This window comes from Ruditapes philippinarum, unplaced genomic scaffold (genome assembly GCF_026571515.1).
Source record: "Ruditapes philippinarum isolate M1 unplaced genomic scaffold, ASM2657151v2 ctg4934_1_1_1_1, whole genome shotgun sequence".
NCBI classification, from domain to species: domain Eukaryota; kingdom Metazoa; phylum Mollusca; class Bivalvia; order Venerida; family Veneridae; genus Ruditapes; species Ruditapes philippinarum.
The window spans coordinates 1-18,180 of NW_026860105.1; the positions used below are offsets into that span (position 1 = coordinate 1).

At 33.3% G+C, this 18,180-nt stretch overlaps 2 protein-coding genes across 2 annotated transcripts; one reads left to right on the plus strand and one right to left on the minus strand.

Moving 5' to 3' along the window:
* Positions 1-954: 954 nt before the first annotated feature.
* Positions 955-4,283, minus strand: LOC132758923 (uncharacterized). Its single transcript, XM_060750628.1, has 7 exons — positions 4,215-4,283; positions 3,693-3,858; positions 3,369-3,428; positions 2,864-2,995; positions 2,201-2,305; positions 1,953-2,023; positions 955-1,183 (listed from the first exon to the last, which is right to left on the minus strand). Exons 1-6 carry the CDS (start codon positions 4,278-4,280, stop codon positions 1,962-1,964), a joined length of 591 nt encoding a protein of 196 aa, XP_060606611.1. The 5' UTR covers positions 4,281-4,283; the 3' UTR covers positions 955-1,183; positions 1,953-1,961.
* A 2,217-nt stretch (positions 4,284-6,500) lies between these two features.
* On the plus strand, positions 6,501-17,338 carry LOC132758920 (uncharacterized). The gene is made up of 4 exons (XM_060750626.1): positions 6,501-6,699; positions 15,383-15,429; positions 15,845-16,193; positions 16,992-17,338. Exons 1-4 carry the CDS (start codon positions 6,501-6,503, stop codon positions 17,213-17,215), a joined length of 819 nt encoding a protein of 272 aa, XP_060606609.1. The 3' UTR covers positions 17,216-17,338.
* The last annotated feature ends 842 nt before the right edge of the window (positions 17,339-18,180 follow it).

Consider the following 18,180-nt stretch of genomic DNA (forward strand, 5'->3'; position numbering starts at 1 on the left):
TATTTTTTTTTTTAATTGTGTACATTCTTTCTCTACATCCAGTCGAAAATTTGGGTCACACGTTCCCACATTTTTAAATAGATTTAAGGGGACCGGGTCCCAATAGCTCGTAGCCAACAAATTACATGTAATATTTGTTTTAATAATGTTTACAAACGGGCAATTTTCGACAAACAAATTTTGGCAGTTTTTTTCCCGTTCTCGAAAATTTTAAATTTTTATTTAAATTTTTCATAAAAAACATAGAAAAGACAAAATTTGCAGCAAAAAAAATTATTACACTTTTTTTATATCCATGGAACCCGTGGCCAGACATAGTACCGTTACGACTAATACTGGGCCAGATTAGTAACTCGTGGCAGGGTTAGTACTCTTTCCCAAGACTGTATTCGTTCCCCAGATTTAATTATCTGGGGCCCAAAAACTTTTTTGGCACGAGATAAATTAAAAACACACACATGTCACCTTTGTGCCACCGTAAGTACAGGAGCATATCCAGAACGAACATGCATTGCAGTGATCTTATTTCATTATTTGTGTTTAAACGTTTTTTAGTATTACAAATGTTTTGTTTTGTTGTTGTTGTTGTTGTTGTTGTTTTATCTTCTTCTTTTTTTCTTTTTTTTAAGAATAGATTGTTACAATCGGAAACAAACTCTTATAGGCTTTTGTACGTGTTTAGACAAAGATCACGCAAAAGCTTACTGCAGTATTCAAAGTTAACACACAGATTAGAATTCAAAAATCATACACAAACTTATTTAAGTTTACAGCCGTCTTTGCGCATGGTAAAAAAAGTTGTGTTGAGTTTCTATCACGCCTTAATTAATTATCATCTTTTCCTTGCAATATTGATGTGGCAGCCAAAATTATTGGAAAAGCATTAAAAACGACATGTTTCAAACTGTGACTGTTTCAATGAGAAATTTACTGGAAGATAGAAAATTATAGACAAGTGTTTGTTTCAATGGACTTTATTAGTAAAAATAAAATTCAGAAACATGTTTATGACAATAATATTTAAAGATATAAAATCGATGCCTGAGCAGAACATGAAAAGACGAAAATAATAATATAAAAAACAAACAAAGCAAAAAAACAACAACACAAGCAATCAAAACGAAACAGCAAAACAAAACAAACAAAATAGACATGCACGTGGTTTCTTTCTTCTTCTTTCAATCTGAAATTTGAAGAACAAACTAGGTAACAAAAGATATGTTTTCCAGAAATGATCAATTTTACATATTTAATATTCAATATTGCTTATTTTATGGAAATTCAGAAATTGGCGCAACTTGAACTTTAGAAAAAGGACAGGAACACAATTCTAGCTACTAGTATCTGGTATAGAGATCGCATACAACCTTTCGGTCATTTCCGTCAAACGTCGTGAATATGGGAATAATCAAGGAGGTATTCCAATGGTTAGACAAAGTGTGAAAAAGAATAATGTGGGGTAGAAGTTTCTTCAGACATGTATTTTGTATATACATGTACTTAAATTTATATTGGAATGCTGTGTTATATCAACATATTCGGACCTTTTTTCAATAACAGAATATGTCTTCATAACAAAAGAACGTTTGCGTACAGTTAACTTGGCCATTGATTTAAGATTAGGTGTTTGAAGGACTATAAAAACTTTTGTCTTTATAACAATTAGCTGAGATAGAGTACCACATGTAAGCATCACGAGCTTTTATTACAAAGTTATCTTATCATTCAACCTTCATATGTTCATTTTATATGCATTTAGCCTATTTAAAGTTAAAACAATTTCTACAATATATCGAAAGTTAAGATATTTCAACTTGTGGCTTTAGTGAGTTCTTTAAATTTGTAATAATATTGTAGAAGGCATACCTATACCTAAGTATACATACTTTACGTTTCCAAATGTTTCAACAATGGATTTGATAAAAAAATCTGAATTTATTATCAATTCTTACCTTAATCATTTAGTCACTTACAGGTGAACGACCATCATCAGTGATGTCACATCCGGTTATGCCAAATACTTCTGTAAAAGAATGAACACAATTGCTCTTTTGAAGTGTAACCAGTGCTTTAACTTGTTTAAAAGAAAGCTCGTCGGAATTTTTTTTCTTGGTCGGCTCGACGCCTATTTTTATGAAAAATTATGAATTACTGTATGTCTTTTTTGGTTTGTCACAAAATATTAAATATACATGCTTACCCTTGAATTCTTTGATAGTTCTAGGTGCTCTAAAAGCAGAGTAGTTGGTGTCGGCATCCATCACAATATTTGACAAGCTCTCTGTTACAGCCATATCAGCAATTTCTGTCAAATAAAATAATTATATCGTGTACACTAAAAAGTAACTTCTCAGAATTAAGAATTCTCTTTACAAAAAATAATCGGGTGTTTATGTGTTTCAGTCGTTGCTGAGTACCTGGGAATGGGATAGCAAATAACTCTTAAGATTACCGTGTGTCAAGGTGAAAAAACAACAGTCAGCGGTAAAAACATCCAAACTCATTGGATAAGTTTTATCTCTGCAATGTACTTAAACAAATATAAAATTTCCGTATAAAGGTACAACCTTTATTAACAGTACTTTGTTTTAGATATATGTCGTAAATAACTGTTGAAAATGTAGAATTATCAATATATCATGATTATTTAAACGCATTATTTCATGCACAGATCAGTTCTATCTTAGTAGGGCCCCACCCTGCGGAGACTGTCAGAAGGTAAAATGTTGGCTAAAAGCCGCAACCTTCGTATTTACCCGGAAGTGCGGGGCAGACAAAGTAAAAAATATCAGCTATCCTACGCATTCCCCGGGGCAATAGGGATGTTGTTACAATTAACCTTTGTAGCAACAAAATTACTTACGGCTGATGATACTGGAGGACAATGATATGTTGTCGTCTGCTGGCCTCACTGTTAAGGTCGTTGTGTTGCTAGGCAATTCCTGTCTCAGAGTGTCGGCTGCCTTGTTTATGATGCATGTCACGTATTCTTCAACTAAAAAAATGTTAAATCTTTATTTCATGTTATTATGACATAGTGTCACAAAACAAGAAGCCTTACATGATGATATCTAAATGATCAATGATCAATATAAATTTGAATGCGATCGGTTTAAAAGCACATGCATTTTTATATTGAATGCATAATTTAACAAAATATCTCGTAATCATTCTGTTTAAACTATACAGCTAATTAAATTGCGGGTTCATTAAAGATGTAGCAACGGCAATATATGCTGCACTTGATGGATTACAAAACGGACTTTTTCAACTATCTGATTAAATTTTGAAAGATATTTTTTGGAATTTCTGCTGTATTTTCAGTAATGACATTGTAAAAGTAATTGAGAAAATATACATGTATATACCAAGTTTGTCGTCTGATGTGGTCTCTTTCACTGTTGTACTTTCATTATCAACAACATCACCTGAAAAAGGAGTGTGTTTTTAAATTGTTATGTTTTATTTTTGTTACATCTTTTATTATATGAAAATTTAACAAAATCAAAGAGGAAAATGTTTTGTTTGTTGTGTTTTTTCCTTTACATTTTAGTTGTTTATATCCAGCCAATCTGCCATTCTGTACTTTGATTTTCGTTTCTGGACATTAAAACTGTAAATGTTTGTAGAAAATACTACAGTAAGAATTCTTTTATAAAACAATTTATAAATTAATGTATAAACTACCATACCAATCAAAGATGACAACCATTGAGGAGCGACTTTATTTGACTTGCTGGCAATCTTACAGACGACCATGTCGGCATTTCCTGTTTCATTTAACAGGGTTTCTGGGTCAAGGGTCTTGCCTCTTCTTGCATAGTATCTTTGGCGCATGCGGTTTCGAAATCTTGCAAACTGTTAAAGAGTCAATGTTCCTTATTTTAAGTATTAACCTGCATTCAAGTTTCAGAAGCCAATGATTTTATTGTATATTTTTTATTTGAAATGTTAATGACACTGCTCATGTTTAAATTTTTAGTTTCCACTAAAATCTTAGAATCATCTTATCATTTTATCATTGAATATATATTATTATTATTATAATAATATTTTATATATATATTATTATTATTTTATAATCATCAACATAATCGCCATCAATAAATTCCCTAAAGTAAATTATGCCGCCATTTTAAATGATTCTCAAAAAAAAACCCGTTGATTTATTATCTAAACTGAATGTTCAAAAATTCTATTTTATTTCTACTCACCCTTTCGTTGCATGACTTCTTTAAACTTATGAGCCAAACGAAACAGCCTCGATTTTCACGAGCCATTAATTTTTTTCATAATTAAAATGGTTTAGAAACAGCCTTTTGTAATCTTCCGGGTGCAATATGACGTTGCTAATGCGTAACGTCAACATTTGTGACGTCACAATGCTGCGTGTTTTAGTTACCGTTAAATTAAAACATCACCGAATGATAGTTGGCAACGGGATAATCTGGTTCCCTGTCCAATTATGGTTCCCTACCAAGCTATCAATGTCTGCCTGAAGAGCTTCTTTAAACCAATATGATTCATGAGTTAATATCAACATTGATATCTATGCGTAAGATTGATATATCAGACAAAAATAAATTTTCCATTATAAGAAAGTTTGTTGGGGACTTTTTAAAATGCTTATTCGAAAAAATCATTAAAATAGATTTTTAATTGGTTATAACTATGATAAATAAATTAAATATCCAACTTAATGTAAGTTCGAATTACTTAATTAAGCAGTCTTTTGATAAAATATGCTTTTAAAAGATTTTCTACGGGAGCCAAAAGCCTAAAACATAAAATGCATTTCTTACATGGTCAGCCTAGGTTACTGAAAACAGAAAGATTATGCAAAAGATAATTTGTAAATATACTAAGAAAAAACAAAGAAAATAGTTATTTGTGCTATTCTTTGCCCGATTTGAGTGAAAAGAGTTCCAACACTGTTCATTTTGGGGTCGTTTAATTATTCTGGAAAAATAGAGCTAATTATCTGAAATTATATGTACACACGCTATTAGTCTAAACCTTCATCAATGGAACATTATTCTCCAAAAAAAATATTTCCCGCCGTGTCAAAAGGCTTCAGTGGAGTCCCTTTAACAGCAATGATAAATGTTACAACCGGTTTTATGTTACAACCGCTTTTGTGGTATGAGCTTATTATACAATGTTGAGTACAATAATGAATTATTTTGGACGATTACATTAGCGTTTTTGACAAGGCGCTAGGTTTTACAGCCATGTATACTTGCCAAAAGAGCAATGTATTAAGTCGACTTTATTTCACACCACTAAATCTTTTACATTTTATCAGAACCTTGTTTCATCGACTACAGTTTCATCGACTAAGGTTTTGATATAAAATGAAAATAGAAACACATAAGACGTAGTACAATAGTGTTTTGATATAGATTATTTTGGACTAGGAATATAAAAAAACAGGCTAGATAGAGTACAATGGAAGGACTGGAATAAAAATGAAAAAGAGGCTAACTTGATAATATTGCATATAATTATGGTGATTTACATTGATTATTTTGTAACCGTAAATAAAAAAAAATTGTCGACAAAGTACAAAAATAAAACATGCCTTAAAAAAATGCGCGGCTTTTTTCAATATTTAAACAATAACATTTTAAACAGGATATAACATTCTCTTTCTCATTCCCTTTTCTTAAAAGATTGTAGCTTTTTGGGAAAAAACAATCCCTTACAATTTTTCAAATACCCCCAACGGGGTATATGAAGAAAAAGGGCCATATGAATATCCCCAATTTGGGGCCATTACGTCACTAAACCTTTTATTGTTAAATTTTGGGGGTTAATACATTACAAGTTTTAAACGCAAATTTTCTTCTTAATTTTTTTTTTTTTTGTAAAAATTTGTGCCACATTTGAACAAATGTTTTTAATAATATTGTAATGTATTTTTTGCGATCAAAGCCATTCCTACGAATGCCCGGGGGGACATTTCACTTTCAGCTTCCTAAAATTAAAAAGTGTTTTCTGAAAATTAAAGCTGAAATGTGAATTTAAATCAAATTCAAAAAAAATATGTTTTCGTGAATAAAAGTAAGTTAAATGGAATTAAAATTTTAAATCGTGAATTATGAATTGAAATCGTAAATTGGTAAAGCTAAAAACGTAATTCATAATTAAACCGTAATTCATAAATTTCCGATTTATAAGCGATCACGAATTAAAATTTTAATTTCCGGGAAAATAAAAAGGGGAAATTTATAAATTGAAAATTTTCCACCGGTACTTGGTCATTATTGATCTTGAAAAATTCTACCATTGATACGGGCTATATAACATTTTAAAATTGTATAGATATTGAAAATGGGCAATCCCTTCCCCGATATTTCCTGTTTTAAAGATAATTTTACTATAAAAAAATTTAAGAACGGTATTCCACGACAAAAGTCCCAAATTTAACATTTTTTCTAGTTTCATTTTGTCTTACACGAAATATCTTGCAGGATTATCTTTCCGGCGGTTATGAAGAGATGGCCCAAAATGGAAAATGGGTTATTACGAGGGTCGGTTATGGTAGTAGTTCAGGGCAACTATCTTACAATCCGGAATTTAGCTATGACGTATGGCTAGGTAAAGGAATACCCTCCGGTGACTGCTACCAATTTAGAGGCCAACAAGCGGCTGAGAACTTTGCTTACAAAGCAGAAGAACTTACGGATACACTTGCAGGTACATGTAATTTTGTAATCCTGAATAAGAAATTAGGACATTATAATGTCAGCGACATTTGTTCTCTTTAAATCTGGAAATTCCCATTACACAAAGCCTTTTTTTAAATAAGGTGTGATTCGGTTTCTAGCCATTCTCAATATATAATGATCCAGGGATAATCCTTTTTTTAAGAAGTGTTCAAATATTAATGCATCTAAGCCATAGAATTTGATTCTTTATAGGTTTCAAGTAATCAAGATGCATTCATAGTATCATGATATCCAGCATGGCCCGTCTTTAGATCAAACCCATGATCTGAAGCATTGTACACAAACACTCTAAATTAATTTCCAACTGCTTTGATATTTCCGCTATCATTTTAATGAAAAGCATCCTACCTTTGATTACAGGTACATTGATAATTACTGTAGATATATTACAAGTACATCCAACCCATTAGTCTGGTTCATTGCCTACATTTACTACGTGTAAACACAGGCGTTCGGCATATTTGTCTTGTGAACAACACAAATGTGCCGAACGCATTTGAGTGTAATGGGAAAGAACTCCAGACTACAAGTACAAATGTTGCTGCAATGCAGCAATCGAGAAGCTCCGCGCAAAAAAAAATGTGCTCATTACAGATACCTTACCCACAATTATTCCTACGTCACAGGTCATGTTTATATTCAGATTAAGGTATTTACTATTATTTAGGATTTTTTTCCGAATGTTTTGTTAAACCATTTTTTTGCATAATTATATACTTATCTTATGCACTGTCCATAATTTTAAAAAAGAGGGAAAATATTTATATATAAAAATGCTTTCACTGATGCGCTACCTGGTAAGGAAAGTAATTCCATTGAATACAAACAAGACTTACAAGACTTGTAAATGTTATGTGACACTGACTGTACTGTGTTATGTTTCAGTAACGAAGATAGATGATAGAAATATCAAAGTCTGTTATAATTGTAAACAAATATACAAAATAGTAACAAAAGGGACTAATATTATAATTATAGTAATATTACATGCATATTTTTTATGTCAAAGTTAAAAAAAAAAATGGTTTCTTTCAATACTGAAAGTAGAACACACTCTAGAATGAAAAAATGGGATGAATTTCCAAAAGAACAAATTCAGGATTATTTTTTTGTTTGTTATACACGCGTTACATGGTGATACAGTATTTATCAATATAATAGAAGACTGTTACCTGAAATTTTAGGTAGGTATGAGGAAATTCACTAATATTTCATATTCGTAAGAGACAAAGATATGAAAGCTATTTGACATTGGTAATATATAAAAAAAAACTATTGTTTAATTAATTTTAGGGAGATCAATAATATATTTTTTTGTTGAATTGCTTTAAAACCATTCATAAAAAAACATTACACTTCATGTTCAAACTGCAGATTCAACGTTTCCTGTTGTGTCCATGTCTCCTTCTCGCCTCCCCCGCCTCCCCCATCATGATATCATCATATTAGGTCGCTTATGGCTTGACGGTGATTCCGCTTTTGTACAGTTCCATGTTGTGTTTAACTAAAGTCTGTCCATCAGTGAAAGTAGGCCCCAAGAATTCATATTAACCATATCAAAGCTCTTATTGTATGAATACTGACTGAACCATTTGAAAATACACTTCCAGGTTTAATATTTAAAGTGACAATTATAACAAAAATAAAATTATAAAATAAGAATAAACTTGTCCACCGCTTGAATGTGCTACATATTCTCTTGATAGACCTCAATAAACTATTCCTGTTGGCAGAAGTTTTATTGCACATTTCATGAGCGGTTAAAATCCTTTAAAGTCTGGTTTTAAGTGCCTTAAAAAAAGCGTATTTTCTTTGCAGCAAATATAAAAAATCTTTTATAAACTTAACCTCGCAAATTATAATTACTGTATCTCTGTCTTTTAAGCAGCATGGCCTTCGCTATATATATTTTTGTTTAAAGAAAAGCAATCATGCATTTTATAGGTATTAATCTATGAACTACAATTGAATAATGAAAACACAATCAAACTTTGAGAATCTACTTTTTAATGTTCAGTGAAGTGGTGTGTCATGTAAAAAATAGTAAATATTATTTTTTGGTACTTTTTTGTATTACTTTGTTTATCACCATGTCATGTGGAGGTGATTTTTTTTCTCAAGGTAGATAAACTATCTTTCCTAGGATTTCTGTTTTTTGTTTAAATTTTTTAACAGTATTTTCTTGCAAAAAAATAGCATTTGTTTGCCTAAAATAGACCTTTAAAACTGGATTTTGACTCTCATGAAATGTGCATAATGATTTTTGCAGACTATGTCATAGCTGTATTATTTCGTGGTCTTTCGATAATTGGTAGCCCATTCCAATGTGTAACACGCTTATCTTTATTGTTATCCAGTGGTTCTTAATTTTGTTTTTAAAATAGTCCTTTAAACATAGAAATTGAGCAGAGTGTACTTGCATAGATGGTTTCATCATATTGACTTGGTGATGCTTTGTTCTGAGTTTTGAATGGTTGGCGCTACTGTCACTTGTGCAAGACTTTGTTGAAAAACAAACTTGGCTGACAATGCGGATCAACGTCTATTGAGGGTGATAACGCGCGTTAAGTTTTATTTTCAGGCTACAAATGGCATGCTTTTCGCTGTCGAGTACATGACCCCCCGAACATGTCACTCAGTTCATACCATTATCAACAAAGTGGTATGCTGTATCCCATGACGCTAATGAAATGATACATTATATATTGACATTTATCTCATATGTTATATTATTTGAGGTTCATAAAACAACCAATATAATCTAACATGTTATTATAAATCATATTTAATTCATAATATAAATTATAATAATTATCAGAAGCAAAATTGGTTAATCATCTTTTTGACACTGACTTCTCTTTATATTGACAAATTTTTCCATCACTAATAGTATACTTTGATAATGCTGTGTGTAATGTCATTTCAATAAATGTAACAAATTATTAATTTCAGTACTATACTCATATTTCTTAAGGTGAATATAATCATGTATACTTAAGTGTCTTCAAGCCTGGAATGTACTGATGGGGAGGGACGTATTGTGCTCTAATGAAGAAATGTTTACTAGACTTATAGTTTTTTCTTTATTGCTTAAAATGTGCTGTTAGATAAAAGATATGCACATTGGGCCATTTATCGTTCAGATATTGGCCATTCTATATAATGGTTAATATGGTTGATCTTATTCATTTTGTTTTACTGTCAGAACATTTTATTGGAGGCTCTACATTTCGGATTGTTAAAGGAAAACCTTAAAAACCATTCTTATCAATGACAATACCAGCAGGTATGACGACTGAGTTCATTATACGATATATAAACCATATTTATTACATACGTTGAGCAGGTTATTATCGAATAATATCTCTAGGACTGTTCATCATAATACTTATGGTCATTTTAATATCATTGATGATAATAACAACTGCAAATTAAGCACATTTTAATTGAACATAAAAATTATACATATATTACATGTAAACCATATATAATTTGAGATCAATAAGACACTGTTTTTGTTGCTTTGTGATGAATATTAATATTCAATTCTCTACCGGACAGAGACAAGTTGCCTGCTTCTCCCGAAGCAGAATCTCGATAAAATCACGGTAATTCAAGAAAATTATTCCCTAAGTTTTTCATTTTTACTTCGTACTGGCTGACTTTGAACGGCTTCGGATAATATTAAAGCTAAATATTTCTTGAAAGAAAATAATATATGCATCAAGTCTTTTTATTCTCATATTGCATTATACAACTAAGTGAAAATTGATCAGGAAGTTAATATCTTCTTTTTTTGATCTTGGGCTTTTTTTACCGTCACTACACTCAAACCAACTTTATGGATTTGCAAACGCTACTAGCTGTGAAATATAGTTATACTTTGCGGAAAATGTTTTTGTCTTAACTGAGTGTCGCGGCTTTTCCTATTTACGGCTACATTGGCGTTTCCTTGTCGTCCATTTTCCCGCAAATAAGAATGAGAATAACATTGAATAGCGTGTTAAGTCCAGTGCTATGAATGGTGTTATAACTAGCGTGTTTTTGTGTGTGTTTGAAACTCTTCTCCAAATCCCTCCAGAGGTGCACGTCGTCGAGAAGGCCACATCAGCTTTCAACTCGCGCAGGTCACAGATCAAGTCATTTCAAGTACCACGAGGTGCATTTGCGTTGACTGTCCGTAACTTACTCTGGAGGTCTTGACGCTAATGAATGCCGTATTTGTTGTTCGTCAGTGCGGGCTTCTCAGCGAAGTTAATGCCTTGACAAAAATGTCGTCTCCTTACGAACTAACTAAGAAAAGTAACTTGGGTCTGCAATGGAAGATTCTGCTTGAAAAGAACGTCCCCCGTATGCTATGTACACATATTTTATCGCGCATATGGGTTTATTCCGTGCCGAGAATGAATGAACTTAAAACACACAGTTCACTCTTGTTGAAAACTAAAACAAAAAACAACAACATATTTAATCGTTCAGCTAGTAATTTTTTCAAGTGTTTTGTTGTTACACTTATTTTACGTAACTGTGTTATGGCGTCTAATATTTCTTCTAGAACAACAAACTTTATATTTGGGCGTTCTTGGTCCTTATTTGATTGTTTATTTCTCGATTAATAAATTTAATTCACTTTAGCGCGCGCAAATATCATTTCAATTAAAATTTCAGTATAGGATGTTGAATTTTGCTCAGAATTCCCCATGCTCGAACTGTAGAGTCATTCTTATCGTATATATAATGACGTTTTGTTTAATTGTTTTTGTTTTTTAAAGTTTTCCCTCTGATTTTTAAATATTTTTTCCCGTATTTTTCATCATATCTGTATTGAAAACTTTAATCTATAATATCACGAACTACTCAAATTATGAATTCGTTGCCTAGAATTGAATAAACTTTCTAATTACACAATACGGGGTCATTCATTTGATTGAAGCTGATCTTGCGGTCTTTCTCTGAAAATAATTTAATCTATCTGTTAAAACATATTCGCGATCAATTATCTTTTTCTGTATTTATTCACTTGTGCATGTTTAACTTCGCGATTTTTGTTGTAATACTGATTTTCCGAAACACCATGTTTCTATTTGGTGTTTCTATCGAATCTATGATCAGTTTTTAAATGGGAATCACCTACCATGGGTAAACGACTACTAAGTTTTACTTTGGTGCATGTTTTTACCGCCAAAGATATTTCAGACAAGTTTCTATGGTGATTAAAATGACGTAGATAACTAAACTGCTGGTTGGTCATAAATCCCTGACCTGGTCTATATTTTCTAATTATTGAGGATGTAGGTGGATATATTAATGGATTTCACTACAAAATATTCCTAAACAAAAGAGCACATGTTTTAAATTTATTCCTTTAACAATAAAAGATCAGAGAGGGATCTGTCAATTGCCTAAGACATATTTTTAAAAGAGTACTTTTAGTAAATGTTAAAGTGCAGTTTTGTATGCGGAGCCTGGGGTGCAGTAATTGTTGGGCTGGCGTGAGTGTCTCCTCCGCTTTCCTTCTGGTCTTGGTTTTTGCTGTAGATGTCTGGCAGGGGGGTGATGTTTAAGCTCTTCGCCTGTTTTATTGTCGTCTCTTTCAATTTGATTGTTATTGACGCTTTATGGGTTTTACTTACATTTGTGTGAGCTTTTTCTTGCAGGTGGCATAAAGTGTATAGCGCTATTCTTTTTTGATGGTTTGTTTCCAATTGCTTGTCATGTGATCTGTATAGTGACTTGTTTCAAGTGACGCTTGTCATTATGCTCTTATTGATAGGTCTTGTTTGGGGCAGTGAAGCCTTGTGCATTTGGTCTTATGATGACGGCTTGTTTCAGAGTGACTTTGTCATATGGGCTTATAATTAGGCCTTGTTTAGAAGTGACTTGTATATGGTATTAAGTGGTTGTTTAATTGACTTGTGATATGGCCTCAGATTAGCGTTGTTTCAAGTGATTCGTGCATTTTAGTCTTATATTGAGTCCTGGAGATACTCATCTAAGTTTTGCACACAGTGGTCATTTGTATAGGGTTGAATTTGGAAAAGGTCAACTGATATAGAAGTGGTAGATTTTCGTATATCAGAAGGTATTTTGACAATAGTATCTTTGAAGTTTGATTATGATTATGTACGAGATGAAAATATAGTATATTGCTTGTTTCTTTTTTGGAGTGTAATATATAATGTATGTGCTTAAGTGGTGAAATTTTGGTAGGAGGGTGAATTTAAGGTATTTTGATAGTGTAAATGTGTTTTTTTTTAATTAAGGCGATAAATGGTTTAAGAATATAATGTTTTTCAATACATATATGTTTCATTCACATTAGTGAATTTTTAGTTAAATGTATGGTATTTACTAACAGCATACTGATATAGCGGGCTTTTAATAGAGGCGTTCTTCTCGCGTAGACTAGGTACCATCAACTAAGGGTGTACTTATAAGCTATTGTTGTTCCCTTAGGTTAATCAGCACGCAGCATGATCCATTTTCTGATGAGTAAGCGACAGCTTTTTGCCATATTTTGATGTGTTTATAACTAGATATTGAAGACGCATCGTATGTAATCCATGCGTTTTATAGTGAGACTATGTAAGAGGACATTGTACGATCGTATCCTGGAGCAACTACCGGTGCGTTTTGCATAACGTTTCTATTGGTCCTATTGACGCCTGCTGCATCAACACAGCTTGGTTTCGCTGTGTCAGTCATCTGGTCATTGGCCAACACTTCGCGGCGTATCTGAAATAGGAATAGATCCATCGTCTCCGCATGTTCTTCTAGAGCTCTACAACGCACTGTGTCCTTAAATTGTTTCTATGTATCGCGTTCTTTCGCTCTTTGAAGGATAATAATTATGCTGAGAAGTTATAGATTGCCAGGTAGATGAACGAGCATTTGTGAAAGACACTCCGTGGCTACCTGTTTTGTACGAGGTGGGCTGCCAGCACGTAGTAATTAATCAGAATGGTGGGTGTTTTGTGTTGACGTGTTCTGGCTTTTTCGTTTTTTGCAAGTCAGGAGTCAAACATATTAGAGATGTCAAGTTTTCTTGTTGATCAGCGGGGCTTGTCATAAATGAACACCTGCCTTGTTACCCGGCAAGATAATCATGAACTCCGCAAATGACATCTGTTCCAACATTGCTTATATATTACATTTTTGCTGGTTCCGGGCGTTCTCGTCTCTTCTCTGACTGGTCTAAAAATGGTATAAAACCAATTCAGCTAAATAGGAGTACCGCAATCAATTGGGCTATTTTTGTGCTCCTCACTGAGTGCGTGGAGACTAATACCCCACTCAGATTTAACGCGCAACGTGCGCAGCGCTAGTATGTATACTACGATTTAACCCTGAGCTAAAACATGTTTAACAGAATAAGGTCTCCAATCTACTGGATTAAGGGCTTTAATGAATTGATATACCTGCTGAAGGAGTTTTCATACAGTACCAGCAGACTTATTTATTCAAAACGTACGTATCCTAAAAAGCCTTGATTACCCTTGTTTTTACCTTCTTCGACGGTTTAATCCGACCTCATAGTGCGGCAGTATTGACGTCTTCATGGGAGTAGTTTTGATTTTTGAAAAAAATAACAACAACATTCAATGAATTTTTTCAGAGAATTATTTATCTTTTACAAAGTCAGCAGATATGACCATATCAGTGCTTCTATGATGTAGTTAATGTACTGATGAGTGATGAGTCAGCTTTATGAGAAAATCAAGGTTACATTTTTTGAACTGCTTTTGATTTATCGCTTCTATGCACTCCGGTGCGAGCGAGATAAGGATTGGACGAACGGGTTATTAACATTGGGTCGGCAAGCCTCCCCATTACATTCAAAGTTTTATGAGCTTTGATTATGCTTTCGAAATTTATTAACTAAGGATGCTTTTCCGGTTCTCATTCATTAATATGAATAATGGCTAGGATTCATTGTTCTGTGACGGGGAAACAATATAGAATCGATTAGGAGTTCTTGAATGTTTCGAAATACGATACTTTAATCAATGATTAATACGAAAGGATTTATTGTGCTGCTTCCAAACGCATCCCCTGAGGCGCATTGGACATAAAAAAAGTAAACACAAAATAGCTCCGCGCTTCATAACTCTTTGATTTAACATTAAGAATAATAAGAGAAATATCCATATTCTTTAACTTTACAGATTACATTTGATTAGTACTTGCATGCGTAGTATATGGGAAAGTACAGGCGAGGCGTCTTGTGGGCATCTTTTATCGGTATCTCGGTATGGAGCACGTGAAGCCATGCTTTTAGATATGCGCGAGTTTACAGGGTCTCCTGTGAGGCGAGTCATCAAGAGAGCGTAAGGCGAGCACAGTATTATGTATTCTTTCATTATCTGCTGGTATTTCATATATGATTCATTGGTAACTGGTTCGGCCGAAGCGTCTCGTAAGCTAGGTTTGTTAACAGATCATAAATACAGCCCAAAAGTGTAGCCTGCGGTGGTTGATAAGATTACCTGATATAATTATATTTATCCAGGTAGAGGCCGCTTCACTCAGTGTGCTATGTAATATAGGTGCCGGTCTCTGTATATTAGTTAGAAACACAAACTGGTGTTTTTCTTCTCACTTATACATAATGGAAAGACTGTCATGTTTTATCTAGTTATTTGTTATAACAGTTATTTTGAAGAATAGTGGGGCCCAGTATCTCATGTTGGAGAGAGTAGTAAATGTTCGCTTGTTGTATTATATATGATTCTACTAAGGTATTACATTTCTTACTACATTTATTTTTTAGTTTTTTGTCGGCATACTCGCACACAGACTGGTGGAGATTTGTGATTTAAATCCTTAAGTGTGGTTACTCCTCTGCGTACAGCCTTGGCGGAATGACACTCGTTAAGATAGATACTGTGGTCTGGCGCGTTAAAAACCAACATGATCCTTACACGCGGTCTCAAGCAACGTACAGTACCAGCCTGCCTTAAAATCTCTTGTGTCGCTTTATTTCCAAATATGTAGATCATGTTTTATGGATAAATTTGCATATTTTCAAGTGCAAGATCTTTATCTATTATTTCTATGTACTTTATGATTATATATGGCACTATACCGGTTTATTGTGTTTTCTTTTATAATAGGACTACTTCGGAAGCACGGTGCTTCACGTGGCGGCCGATAAAACATGGTACATCGTGAAAGATATATATTCTCGTACAAATGGCGCACTGTATACATTCAATTTTATGTTTACAACCACCGATCAAGATGTCAGCAAGGCCACATGCTCTATGTTTGTATCAGAAAGCGATGCTGTTACACATGCAGCATCTTTGAGCGGCACGACGACACAGGTTGCTGTAGCTACCACAGATGCTAAAACAACAGCGGCCCAGACAGTTACAACTAATACTCCGCCACCGTCATTCACACAAGGAAACTCCGCACGAGTCATTATACCGCATTCACCACGGACACGGGCGACATCAGGTACTTTCTCGCTTCACGTTTATTATTAATGGGGTATTCTAACATTCCTTACATATACAAAGAAGGCCGGAAGTGTGATATATTTCACAGCAGTTCTTATTTTCTCTCACCGTATTTGCAAACCAACATATTGAATTTGAAAAATCTGATCCACAAGAAACAACTTTGATTTAAATTTTGCTCTTAAACTATCTAGAAAGATTGAAAATGGTCGTTCAGATGTTCGTATTTAATTGTTCAGGCCGTAGCCTTCGGGATTATATTACTGCGCATCTGAACACTGTACCGTGCTCTATAATAACACAGATCACTAAAATCAAAATATAATTCCTAAACATTAAGTGTACATTAACTATTAATTGTATCATATTTTGAAGACCTTTTCATTGAATAAGACCCATACATGCACAGGTGCGGGATTCGAGTAATCAGACACAAGGGAGGAAATATTGACTGTGATTGTAACACAGGGATATTAAAGAAATCGTATTTCTCTCCCTTGAAATTAATTAAAAACTACCACTGTTCAAATTATTCTTAATTTCTATCTTATCTTAAAAATTATATAAATTGTAGTTTCATTGCAAAACCTGAGAGAAGTACTCTAGATAATGTTGTTAAAATTTTCTATGTACATGTATAATTTTATGATATTAATGGTGTTAATTCGTACTGTACAAAACACAATAAAATAAACTAAACATAAATTTGCCGGTCACTTCTTTCACACAAAGATCTTAAGTCTGTCAAATTCAGTTGAATGAACGTTTTTCAAGATTGTTTTCCCCCTCTTTTCAGGACACTTTGTTGAATCACAGGATATGCGTAACAAATATGTTGGCGAGAACAGACTTTGGAATATTACTGACGTCAATCTGCTGCAATGCATACGCACGTGCCTTGCAGACGACAAATGCGTGTCTGCATTTTTTCTTGAAAACAGTTCCACTTGTACAGGACATGGCGTGATTTATGGAAGTGGGGATGTATTGGCGCGAGTTTCGTATTACGTCTATTCATAGGAACATTTTTTGTACCAAAATGATTGTATTTTGTAATAGAATGAAAAATGTGATACAAAGTACACTTTACATAAAAAACAAAAATCTGCAAAATATTCATTAAAAAACACCAGCTGTAACGTAAAAAGCAAATAAAATGTTATTTGATTTCACTATTTTGTCGAGTTAATACACTGAAAATGCGTAGCATTTGAGCATTTACCGGCTGTTAAAAACAATTTTGGTCCTTTTAATGATATGGACATGTGTGTAAAAGTCTTCGGTTTCTTTTGTTAAACAATGACAAATGACAATACAATGATCAGAAAATGAAGTTCATTGTTACGACGTAGGTTTTTTAACGTTTTCGCCATTCAGCCGAGTTATCCGATTTTTGTTCGTGAAAAACTCCTTTTCCCAAACAATAAAGCTAAAGTCATATGTTTCTTCCTTTAGAAGAAATATTCCGAATATTGTTTTTCCCCGCAGGCCTAAACACTGCTTTTGAGCTTTGTACATGAAATCTTATATTAGTTCTATAAAAAAAAACATGGCGGATAGTGTACCCCATAGGTGCCTCTTTTGAGGTCTTTTGACGTCCATTTTGTTATCATGTGGTATTCAATTCACTATGCCGATTGGCTTTGGCAGGCGGTGTACGGGTAGAAATAGAAAAATCTTCTTCATTGTATATGTCGCCGTCCAGGAATTGCGACAAAATAGCGCAAATACTGTATAATGTATTTCATGATTAAGCTAGTAGCTTATATATACATGTACCATGTCTACTTTTTCTCATCTTAATGGAGGGTACATAACATAAGTTAAACCTACCAAAATTCCTTTTAGGGCAACACTTAATCTAAATGTATTAAGATAATGTAAAAAGTTGTTATAAACAGGAGTACAGTTAGAGGAACCGGAAGCAGATTTGTCTTAAAGAATATTTACTGATAATAGCTTATTAAAGTTTTTAGAAGCACATT